At 44.5% G+C, this 12,554-nt stretch overlaps 1 protein-coding gene across 1 annotated transcript in view; it reads left to right on the plus strand.

The window, feature by feature from the left end:
- The first annotated feature begins 1,860 nt into the window (after positions 1–1,860).
- Positions 1,861–12,554, plus strand: part of VAV1 (vav guanine nucleotide exchange factor 1) — a 113,664-nt gene continuing 102,970 nt past the window's right edge. The window contains exon 1 of the mRNA XM_067464113.1: positions 1,861–2,248. Coding sequence (XP_067320214.1) covers positions 2,045–2,248 — 204 coding nt within the window. The 5' untranslated portion in view covers positions 1,861–2,044. The remainder of the gene's footprint in view (positions 2,249–12,554) is intronic.

Here is a 12,554-nt window from a genome sequence, read left to right on the forward strand (position 1 = left end):
AGAATATCAAGACAGATAAACCACAATATCAGCTTTGAACTGGGTTATCAGAATCCACACTGCCATATAATCCAGTTCAATGTGGATTTTTTTTCCTGCCAAAGAGGAGTATCTTGCATTTCTCCATGAAGTTCAACAGTGACAAATGCAAGATACTCCACTTTGGCAGGAAAAATGAAATGCAAAGATACAGAATGGGGGATGATGCCTGGCTCGAGAGCAGTCCGTGTGAAAAAGATCTTGGGGTCCTCATGGACAGCAAGTTAAACATGAGCCAACAATGTGATGTGGCGGCAAAAAAAGCCAATGGGATTTTGGCCTGCCTCAATAGGAGCATAGTGTCTAGATCCAGGGAAGTCATGCTACCCCTCTATTCCGCTTTGGTTAGACCACACCTGGAATACAGTGTCCAATTCTGGGCACCACAATTGAAGAGAGATGTTGACAAGCTGGAATGTGTCCAGAGGAGGGCAACTAAAATGATAAAGAGTCTGGAGAACAAACCCTGTGAGGAGCGGCTTAAGGATCTGGGCATGTTTAGCCTGAAGAAGAGAAGGCTGAGAGGGGATATGATAGCCATGTATAAATATGTGAGAGGAAGCCACAGGGAAGAGGGAGCAAGCTTGTTTTCTGCTTCCTTGGAGACTAGGACGCAGAACAATGGCTTCAAACTACAAGAAAGGAGATTCCATCTGAACATTAGGAAGAACTTCCTGTGAGAGCCGTTCAGCAGTGGAACTCTCGGCTCTGGAGTGTGGTGGAGGCTCCTTCTTTGGAGGTTTTTAAACAGAGGCTGGATGGCCACCTGTCAGGGGTTTATTTATTTGTCATGTCAGAGCAGCCAGTCAATTATATTACATTTCTAACAGAACAAAGCAAACAAACAGACAAAATACAAAAATTGTGAGTTTGGTAGTTGATTAAATGTCCTTTGACCAGTATCTGGCCACTTGGAGTGCTTCTGGTGTTGCTGCAAGAAGGTCCTCCATTGTGCATGTGGCAGGGCTCAGGTTGCATTGCAGCAGGTGGTCAGTGGTTTGCTCCTCTCCACACTCTCATGTTGTGGACTCCACTTTGTAGCCCCATTTCTGAAGGTTGGCTTTGCATCTTGTGGTACCAGAGCGCAGTCTGTTCAGCGCCTTCCAAGTCGCCCAGTCCTCTGTGTGCCCAGGGGGGAGTCTCTCATTTGGTATCAGCCATTGGTTGAGGTTCTGGGTTTGAGCCTGCCACTTTTGGACTCTCGCTTGCTGAGGTGGTGCTGAAGCCTCTCGCTTCAGGGGTGCTTTGAATGCAATTTTCCTGCTTCTTGGCAAGGGGTTGGATTGGATGGCCCATGAGTTCTCTTCCAACTCTGGGATTCTATGATTCTTATACAGCTGTGTGGAAGGGGCCTTAGTTACTTCTGTTAACATGGTTCAAATCAGCTCCATGTCTTCTGCAGTGGCGACAGAGCCGAGCCATCCCTCCTCAGCCAATGAAGATGCACCCTGAATATCTTTAAGTCATGACCACATTGATCAGAACCTCAAAACCCCATGCAGCACAAAATATTCTCATCTTACACAATGTAATAGAAATGTGTGGCCTGTAAACTGAGAGAAAAAGAAAGAGATGTTTTGAGTCTACATGATCTGTCCCCAGGTTTCTCTTTAGAGGCTTACCACATCATCTTGCTGAATATCTGGACCAGCTCTGCCTGCAGACGCCTTTACTTGCCCACAGATCAAAGACAAAAGGTCTTTGTTACTTGTACAAGGGATAACAGAGAAAGAAGTAATAACTCCCCAACTCCTCTCTCCCACCAAGAACTAGGCAAATTCTTCTCAAGGAGGGAGAGCCGGGTTTCCCCCACCTACCCTGTCTTTAGCACCTCCTCCTTCGAGGTGGGGTGAGGAAGCGCCCCAGCCCCCACATCATTTGTGGTCTGATGTCAGTTGCAAAAGAGGAAGCTGTTGCCTTTGTTTCCCAGCCTTGAAAGAAGGTGCTACTGGCAGCAGTGGAAAAGAGCTTCTGCAGCACTTGGTGTGGGGTTTGGGTGGGGGGCATGGAGCTGTGGAAGCAGTGCGCCAACTGGCTCATCCAGTGCCGGGTGCTGCCCCCCAACCACCGGGTCACTTTTGAGGGTGCCCAGGTCTGCGACTTGGCCCAGGCCTTGCGTGATGGTGTCCTGCTCTGTCAGCTTCTCAACAACCTCATGCCTCATGCTGTCAACTTGCGGGAGATCAATCTGCGGCCCCAAATGTCCCAGGTAAGTGGAGAGCTGGGAGAAGGGGAGATCCGCCTGAGCCAAAATGTACAGGTGGTTAATACTACCCTTTCTGGAGAGAAAATGGAAGAAGTTATTTCCTTCCTTTTATGGAAGGAAATAACTTAGCGATTCATGGTGTCTAGTCCAGATATTCTTGTGATCTTGGACTTTCTCAACAGGTTTGTAAGCATAGGATGAGGGGTTCAAGTATTCAGACTTCTAGAAGGGATCCGTCCTGGGCCCGGTCTTGTTCAACATCTTTATTAATGACTTAGATCAGTGTTTCTCAACCTGGGGGTCGGGATCCCTGGAGGGGTCACGAGGGGGTGTCAGAGGGGTTGCCAAAGACCAACAGAAAACACAGTATTTTTTTTGGTCATGGAGGTTCTGTGTGGGAAGTCTGGCCCAATTCTATCATTGGTGGAGTTCAGAATGCTCTTTGGTTGTAGGTGAACTATAAATCCCAGCAACTACAACTCCTAAATGTCAAGGTCTATTTTCCCCAAATTCCACCAGTGTTCACTTTGGGCATATTGGGGATTCATGCCAAGTTTGGTCCAGATCCATCATTGTTTGAGTCCACAGTGCTCTCTGGATGTACGTGAACTACAACTCCAAAACTCAAGGTCAGTGCCCACCAAACCCTTCCAGTATTTTCTGTTGGTTGTGGGGGTTCTGTGTGCCAAGTTTGGTTCAATTTCATCATTGGTGAAGTTCTGAGTGTTCTTTGATTGTATGTGAACTACAAATCCCCGCAACGACAACTCCCAAAATGACAAAATCAACCCACCCCTACCAGTATTCAAATTTGGGCGTATCGGATATTTGTGCCAAATTTGGTCCAGTGAATGAAAATAAATCCTGCATATCAGATATTTACATTAATAATAATAATAATAATAATAATAAACAACTTTATTTATACCCCGCCACCATCTCCCCAAGGGGGACTTGAGGCGGCTAACATTGCAATTAATAACAGTAGCAAAATGACAGTTATGAAGTAGCAACAAAAATAATGTTATGGTTGGGGGTCACCACAACATGAGGAACTGTATTAAGGGGTCGCGGCATTAGGAAGGTTGAGAAACACTGACTTAGATGAAGGGTTAGAAGGCATGATCATCAAGTTTGCAGACGACACCAAATTGGGAGGGATAGCCAGTACTCCAGAGGACAGGAGCAGAATTCAAAACCATCTTGACAGACTAGAGAGATGGGCCAAAACTAACAAAATGAAGTTCATAAAATCATGGAATCATAGAGTTGGAAGAGACCTCATGGGCCATCCAGTCCAACCCCCTGCCAAGAAGCAGGAATATTGCATTCAAAGCACCCCGGACAGATGGCCATCCAGCCTCTGTTTAAAAGCTTCCAAAGAAGGAGCCTCCACCATACTCCAGGGCAGAGAGTTCCACTGCTGAACAGCTCTCACAGTCAAGAAGTTCTTCCTCATGTTCAGATGGAATCTCCTCTCTTGTAATTTGAAGCCATTGTTCAACAGTGACAAATGCAAGATACTCCACACAGGCAGAAAAAATGAATGCAAAGATACAGAATGGGGGGTGCATGGCTCAAGAGCAGTACGTGTGAAAAAGATCTTGGAGTCCTCGTCGACAACAAGTTAAACATGAGCCAACAATGTGATGCGGCAGGAAAAAAAGCCAATGGGATTTTGGCCTGTATCAATAAGAGCATAGTGTCTAGATCTAGGGAAGTCATGCTACCCCTCTATTCTGCTTTGGTTAGACCACACCTGGAATATTGTGTCCAATTCTGGGCACAATTCAAGAGAGATATTGACAAGCTGGAATCTGTCCAGAGGAGGGTGACTAAAATGATCAAGGGTCTGGAGAACAAGCCCTATGAGGAGCGGCTTAAAGAGCTGGACATGTTTAGCCTGAAGAAGAGAAGGCTGAGAGGAGACATGTATAAACATGTGAGTGGAAGTCATGCCAATGTCCTCCACAAACACAATACTGGCCATGGCCACCACCCAAGTGAATGCTTTCATACAGGGGCAATTTCATCCTAGACTTTATGGGTTTCCTCCACTATAGGGATAGCCAATACTATGGAGGACAGGAGCAGAATTCAAAATGATCTTGACAGATTAGAGAGATGGGCCAAAACTAACAAAATGAAGTTCAACAGGGATACTCCACTTAGGCAGAAAAAATGAAATGCAAAGATACAGAATGGGGGACAATGCCTGGCTTGAGAGTAGTACGTGTGAAAAAGATATTTGAGTCCTTGTCGACAACAAGTTAAACATGAGCCAACAATGTGATGCGGCGGCAAAAAAAGCCAATGGGATTTTGGCCTGCATCAATAAGATTATAGTGTCTAGATCTAGGGAAGGCATGCTACCTCTCTGTTCAGCCTTGGTTAGACCACACCTGGAATATTGTGTCCAATCTGGGCACCACAATTCAAGAGAGATATTGACAAGCTGGAATGTGTCCAGAGGAGGGCGACTAAAATACTAATGTGTCTGGAGAACAAGCCCTATGAGGAGCGGCCTAAAGAGCTGGGCATGTTTAGTCTGAAGAAGAGAAGGTTGAGAGGAGACATGTATAAATACGTGAGAGGAAGTCATAGGGAGGAAGGAGCAAGCTTGTTTTCTGCTTCCCTGGAGACTAGGATGCGGAACAATGGCTTCAAACTACAAGAAAAGAGATTCCATCTGAACAAGAGGAAGAACTTCCTGTGAGAGGTGTTCAGCAGTGGAACTCTCTGCCCCAGAGTGTGGTGGAGGCTCCTTCTTTGGAAGCTTTTAAACAGAGGCTCGATGGCCATCTGTTGAGGGTGCTTTGAATGCAATTTTCCTGCTACTTGGCAGGGGGTTGGACTGGATGGCCCATGAGGTCTCTTCTAACTCTTTGATTCTATTGATGGCACGGGAAATTCAAGTGCAATACTACTCCCTGTGAAGTGAAGCACTGGAAAATAACAGAATTAGAGCTGTACTCATGAAGGAAGAACAAGAGAGGATATCAGAAGTCATTTGAAACCCATTTGGTCTGTCCTTATGGGATGAAAGGGTTAACGTGCCTGTGAGGAAGTAATTGCCGTGTGGTCACAGATGTGTGAGTGTTGGTGTAATGCTCCAAGGGGTTGGAGTTGTTAAGGTTCATGACAACAGACATGGACACAATAAGGGGGGAAATAGTAGTACATTCTCAGCTAGCAGGTGTTTGAAATGTGGAGAAGGAACAATAGTGAGCTTTTCCGGAGTGATGGAGGAATGGCAATTGTATCCAGATAACATGACCAGAGGCTGGATGGTCATCTGTCAGGGGTACTTTGATTGTGTAGTCTTGCTCAGCTAGTTGGACTGGATCGCCCTTGGGGTCTCTTCCAACTTGATTTTATGACCAAGGAACCCTTCAAACTTCACAGTTATGAGATTCCACATTAACTGTCAAGGCAACATCCTTTGAAATTCTGGACCTTGTAGTTTGGTGAGACACTAGAGCTCCCTGCAGCTGAGGGCCTTTTCACACAGTCCTATATCCCAGAATATCCAGGCATAAAATCCCACAATATTTTTTATTTATCTACAGTATTTCTATTCCGCCCTTCTCACCCCACAGGGGACTCAGGGTGGATTACAATGTACATATACATTTATTTATTTATTATTTACTAGCCGCCCCCTGCCATGCATTGCTGTGGCTCACATGGGGGTTCTGTGTGGGAGGTTTGACCCAATTCTATCGTTGGTGGGGTTCAGAATGCTCTGTGATTGTAGGTGAACTATAAATCCCAGCAACTACAACTCCCAAATGTCAAGATTCTATTTTTCCCAAACTCCACCAGTGTTCACATTTAGGCATATTGAGTATTTGTGTATAGTTTGGTCCAGGTCCATCATTGTTTGAGTCCACAGTGCTCTCTGGATGTAGGTGAACTACAACTCCAAAACCAAAGAACACTGTCCACCAAACCCTTCCAGTATTTTCTGTTGGTCATGGGAGAACTCTGTGCCAAGTTTGGTTCAATTCCATCGTTGGTGGGGTTCAGAATGCTCTTTGATTGTAGGTGAACTATAAATCCCAGCAACTACAACTCCCAAATGACAAAATCAATTTTTTTAGTGAAGGACATACATTGGGTTGTTAGGTGTCTTGTGTCCAAATTTGATGTCAATTCGTCCAGTGGTTTTTGAGTTCTGTTAATCCCACAAATGAACATTACATTTTTATTTATATAGATTTATTTCATACACTTTTATCTCCGCCTCACACAAGAACCATACGGTGCTGTCAACAAGTAAAACAATTCGAAGTAGAATTAAAGCATTAAAAACCATTAAAACATAAAAAGCATTCAATGCCATAGACACACAACATATATAGACAGATAAGCAGAGGCTATTTAACATTCCAGCTTTTTCATGAGGGTATTCTGGCCACCAGGGGAGCTGTTGCTTCACCGTCCATTTGTGATACTGATTAAGTACTTCCTCATTCTTTGCATGCTTGCTGGAGATTTTTATGGCATCATAAATTAGCCTCCCTGCATAACTGGCACCTAAATTTCCTACCTGACAGATGCAACTGTCTTTCATGCTGCAAAGGTCGACAGCAAGCTACACAAATTGGCTGGAAGCTCACTCCGATGTGGGCTGGCCTCGAACTCATGACCTTTTGGTCAGTAGTGATCTTAATGCAGCTGACTCCCAGCCAGCTGCGCCACAGTCCCAGTGCAATATCTGCTTTGAACTGGGGGCGGATCCAGACACGTCTTTATCCCAGGAGAATCCGCATTTTAAAAATGCATATTTTCCTGGTGGCCTGTCCTGGTGGCCTGTCCTGGTGGGTGTACAGATGCTCTCACGCAGGCATGTAGCCGGGTGGGGGGGCTTGAGGGTCTTCAGCCCCCACCGAAATTCTCATGGTGGTTCGCAAAAAGGCCTTACTGGTGCATTATTTAAACTGTTATGTTTATTCATATCATGATCTGATCACCATGCTCAATATATCCCATATGCATGGGGGTATTGGGGTAATGATACAAAAGGTTTGCTAGGCTAGACCCTCTTTCACTCAGACTCAGCCCCCCCCCCCGAAACAAACTCAGCCCCCCTCCCCCCAAATCGAAATCCTGGCTACGGGCCTGCTCTCACGGGACTGGCCCATGAGAACATCTGGAGGAGCAGCTATCCCGATGTGTAGAAATGAAGCGCCAGGAGAGCGGGGGGATGGGACGATTTCCCCCCCTCTCCCCCCCCTCTCCTAGTGCATCATTTCTATGTGCCAGGAGAGCTGGCCGAAGCTTATAATGGAGGCTGGGTAAGTTTTCATTACTTTTCTAAGGGGTCTGGGGGCTTTCGGGGAGGGGGTGGGTATTCCCACAGTTTGATGGGCTTATTTAGCTCGGTAAACTTAAGAATACTGTCTTGATTGCAGTATTCTGCAGTTCAGAATCGAAAATAGTGGGTTCATCTCATGCCTTCCAAGAAGGTGCGGAAAAAATCCACTATCTAATTAATTTACAACAAACCAGTCTTTTCCCGGTTTGTAGTAAATTAATTAGGGAATTAATTCGGGACTTGTCTGGATACTGCAATAAAGGGACTGTCTGGATGGGCCCTGGGTTATCTGAGTCTACACTCAGATACTGTGAGATTTTCTGTCTTGATATTCTGAGATATAAGGCTGTGTGGATGGGCCCTGAGTATTCGAAATGTCCCCTTAAACAGAAAATCCCAGTATTTCTTTTTTTTTTTTAAAGTAATTTTTACTAAACATTTTAAACATCAACACAAGGAAAGAGGGAGAACATTGCCAAAGAAGATAGAAAAGTAGGAAACTCGATCACCACCAAAGAAGAAAAAGAAGAAAAGAGAAAAAAGGCCATAAAAATAAATTAAAAAAAATAAATGAAAAAAGTCCGGAAAAAAACAAAAAAATGCAAAAAGAAAAAGACAAAAAACAAAAACAAACAAAACAAAAACCACACACAGACAGTTCTAAAATGACTTCCACTCCAGTCTCAGGATCTTCTCTAAGTACTTCTTGATCAAACTTATGTATTCTTAGCCTCTATTATTCTTCTATTTTTTTCATAGTCATAAAAAAGGGTCCAGTCTGTCCTTTTTACCGATTTTCCAGTATTTTTCCTCATCAAAAAAGTTAGTTCATCCATGTCTCTTATTTATTTATTTATTTATGTATTTATTTATTTATTTACTGTTCTTATATACCGCAATTCTCAGCCCGAGGGCGACTCATTGCGGTGTACAACGTAAAAATAGGTGCAAATTACAAGACATAGTGCAAGATATCCACAATCATCATTATCAAAAACATCTTATCAAACATCAACAATACTACAAAATTTCTACTACATTCCGAATCGTCTCATCGTCAAACCCACAATCCGATATCATTTCCGTTGTTCCATTCCTATGGTCAAATCTCCAGTCATTGCACTTCTTGATCAAATGCCTTCTTAAACAGCCAGGTCTTTAGCTTCCTGCGAAAAATCAACAGGGAGGGGGCTAGCCTGATGTCCACGGGAAGGGTGCTCCACAGCCGAGGAGCCACCACCGAGAAGGCCCTATCTCTCGTCCCCATCAGCCGTGCCTGTGACGCAGGCGGGATCGAGAGCAGGGCCTCCCCGGAAGATCTCAAAGTCCTCGTGGGCTCATAGGCCGAGAGGCGGTCAGTTGGGCCGGAACCGTTTAGGGCTTTATAGGCCAATGCCAGCACCTTGAATTGAGCCCGATAGCAGATCGGCAGCCAGTGGAGCTAGTACAGCAGGGGAGTTGTATGCTCCCTGCGTCCCGCTCCTGTTAGTATCATGGCTGCCACACGTTGGACCAGTTGGAGCTTCCGGGCCCTCTTCAAAGGCAACCCCACGTAGAGAGTTTTAACCTTATCTATCCATTCATCAATAATGGGAGTCTATCCTTTTTTCCAGTATCTAGCAAAATTAATCCTAGCTGCTCTTTCTTCGATAGAGCTACAAGCTGGATAGATGCGGGGAATGCCGTGGATGTAGCGTACCTGGATTTCAGTAAGGCCTTCGACAAGGTCCCCCATGACCTTCTGGCAAGGAAACTAGTCCAATGTGGGCTAGGCAAAACTACGGTGAGGTGGATCTGTAATTGGTTAAGTGGACGAACACAGAGAGTGCTCACTAATGCTTCCTCTTCATCCTGGAAAGAAGTGACGAGCGGAGTGCCACAGGGTTCCGTCCTGTTCCCGGTCCTGTTCAACATCTTTATTAATGACTTAGATGAAGGGCTAGAAGGCATGATCATCAAGTTTGCAGACGACACCAAATTGGGAGGGATAGCCTTCTTTGCCAGAGAACAGGAGCAGAATTCAAAACGATCTTGACAGATTAGAGAGATGGGCCAAAACTAACAAAATGAAGTTCAACAGTGACAAATGCAAGATACTCCACTTTGGCAGAAAAAATGAAATGCAAAGATACAGAATGGGGGATGCCTGGCTTGAGAGCAGTACGTGTGAAAAAGATCTTGGAGTCCTCGTGGACAACAAGTTAAACATGAGCCAACAATGTGATGTGGCGGCAAAAAAAGCCAATGGGATTTTGGCCTGCATCAATAGGAGCATAGTGTCTAGATCTAAGGAAGTAATGCTACCCCTCTATTCTGCTTTGGTTAGACCACATCTGGAATATTGTGTCCAATTCTGGGCACCACAATTCAAGAGAGATATTGACAAGCTGGAATGTGTCCAGAGGAGGGCGACTAAAATGATCAAGGGTCTGGAGAACAAGCCCTATGAGGAGCGGCTTAGGGAACTGGGCATGTTTAGCCTGAAGAAGAGAAGGCTGAGAGGAGATATGATAGCCATGTATAAATATGTGAGAAGAAGCCACAGGGAGGAGGGAGCAAGCTTGTTTTCTGCTTCCTTGGAGACTAGGATGCGGAACAATGGCTTCAAACTACAAGAGAGGAGATTCCATCTGAACATGAGGAAGAACTTCCTGACTGTGAGAGCCGTTCAGCAGTGGAACTCTCTGTGGCGGAGACTCCTTCTTTGGAAGCTTTTAAGCAGAGGCTGGATGGCCATCTGTCAGGGGTGATTTGAATGCAATATTCCTGTTTCTTGGCAGGGGTTGGACTGGATGGCCCATGAGGTCTCTTCCAACTCTTTGATTCTATGATTCTAAGATTCTATGCTGTTGTATTGTATGTTAATAATTTGTCTTCATTTTCTTCAAGTTGTAAATCCAGGTCTGTGAAGCCTAGTAAATAGTACTCTGGCTTCTTCTTAAACTTCCTTTTCAGAATTTTTTGTGTTTCCTCGTGTATTAATGACCGATACTTAGATGTTTCTTTACATGTCCACCACATATGATAGAATGTACCTGTTTGCTCACTACACTTCCAACATTTGTCAGAGGTGTTCTTATACATGTGGCTTAGTTTTTTGGGAGTAATGTACCATCTATAGAACATTTTAAACCAATTTTCCTTTAAATCCATTGCATAAGTATATTTCAACTTTTTATTCCACATTTGTTCCCATTCTCTAAATTGGATAGGCCTTCTTAGATTTTCTGCCCACTTAATCATACATGCTTTGACCTGTTCTGTTTCCGTTGACCATTGTAACAATTTATTGTAAATTGTCGTGACTATTTTCTTTTCCATTTTTCAAATTTTGTCCCATGTGTTTTCTTCCCAGTCAAATCCAAAAAAAAAAAAAAAAAAAAGAACATCCCAGTATTTCATAGGGTGGAACCATGGCAGCTAATGTGGAATCATAGCACTACAACAGGGTAGTGTGAATGTGCCCTGTGCATGTCAAAAGCACACCACTTGTTCTGAAAGAGGTCCTGACAGAGACCACATAGAATCATAGAATAGAATCATAGAATCAAAGAGTTGGAAGAGACCTCATGGGCCATCCAGTCCAACCCCCTGCCAAGACGCAGGAATATTGCATTCAAATCACCCCTGACAAATGGCCATCCAGCCTCTGCTTAAAAGCTTAAAAGTGGTGAAGGAGCCTCCACCACACTCCGGGGCAGAGAGTTCCACTGCTGAACGGCTCTCACAGTCAGGAAGTTCTTCCTAATGTTCAGATGGAATCTCCTCTCTTGTAGTTTGAAGCCATTGTTCCGCGTCCTAGTCTCCAAGGAAGCAGAAAACAAGCTTGCTCCCTCCTCCCTGTGGCTTCCTCTCACATATTTATACATGGCCATCATATCTCCTCTCAGCCTTCTCTTCTTCAGGCTAAACATGCCCAGTTCCCTAAGCCGCTCCTCATAGGGCTTGTTCTCCAGACCCTTGATCATTTTAGTCGCCCTCCTCTGGACACATTCCAGGGCCCCTTCCACGCAGCAATATAACCCAGAATATCAAGGCAGGAATTCTCACAATATCTGCTTTGAAATGGACTATCTGAGTCCACACGGCCATATGTTCAAAGCAGAAAATGGGGGATTTTATTCAACTGTGTGGAAGGGACCTCAGAATAAAGACATTGAAAACGTCTACTAGGCTCTTACCAGATTTGAGGGTCCTAAACTTTGAGCTATTCCTTTGAAATCTATGGGTGTATCTGTACTGCAGAATTAATGCAGTTTGACACCACATAAACTTCCATGGCTCAGTGTTATGGAATCATGGGAGGGTAGTTTGGTGAAACTCCAACACTGAGTAAAGACCTTGTAAAGCTACAATTCTATAATTCCATAGCATTGAGAAAATTAAAGTGGTGTCAAACTGCATTAATCCCAGTGTAGGTGCACCCAGAGGCGGCCCTAGGTAATTTTCAACGGTAAGCAAACAGTATTTTAGCGCCCCCCCCCCCCCCAACCAGTCATTGATATATATTTTCTGTTTGCCGTGGGAGTTTTGTATGCCATATTTGGTTCAATTCCAAATATTAGTGGAGTTCAGAATGCTCTTTGATTGTAGGTGAACTATACATCCCAGTAACTACAACTCCCATATGTCAGGGTCTATTTCCCCCCAAGAGCGCCTCAGGAGCGTCCCTGGGCAAAATCAACTATACTGCAAATGCTTACTTTGCGTAATGGGTTAAGCCGCCCCTGGGTGCACCCTATGTGTCTTTCTCAAAGGCTCAAAGTGCAGGACCACGAAACCATGAGAAATGAATTATGAAAATGAAAGGTAAATTCATTGGTAAAAAAATTACTCTTGCAAATGTTAGGGGGAGGGAGATGCATTGAAAGTATATAGAAGTCCCACATATGGAAGCACTACAATATGGAAGGTAGTGCTTCCATTCGTGCCTCTTCAAATTCTACAGCACTGCTGGTCACAGCTGACCTCCAGCTAGAGCGCTCAAGG

Source organism: Anolis sagrei, chromosome 2 (assembly GCF_037176765.1).
Source record: "Anolis sagrei isolate rAnoSag1 chromosome 2, rAnoSag1.mat, whole genome shotgun sequence".
Taxonomy (NCBI): domain Eukaryota; kingdom Metazoa; phylum Chordata; class Lepidosauria; order Squamata; family Dactyloidae; genus Anolis; species Anolis sagrei.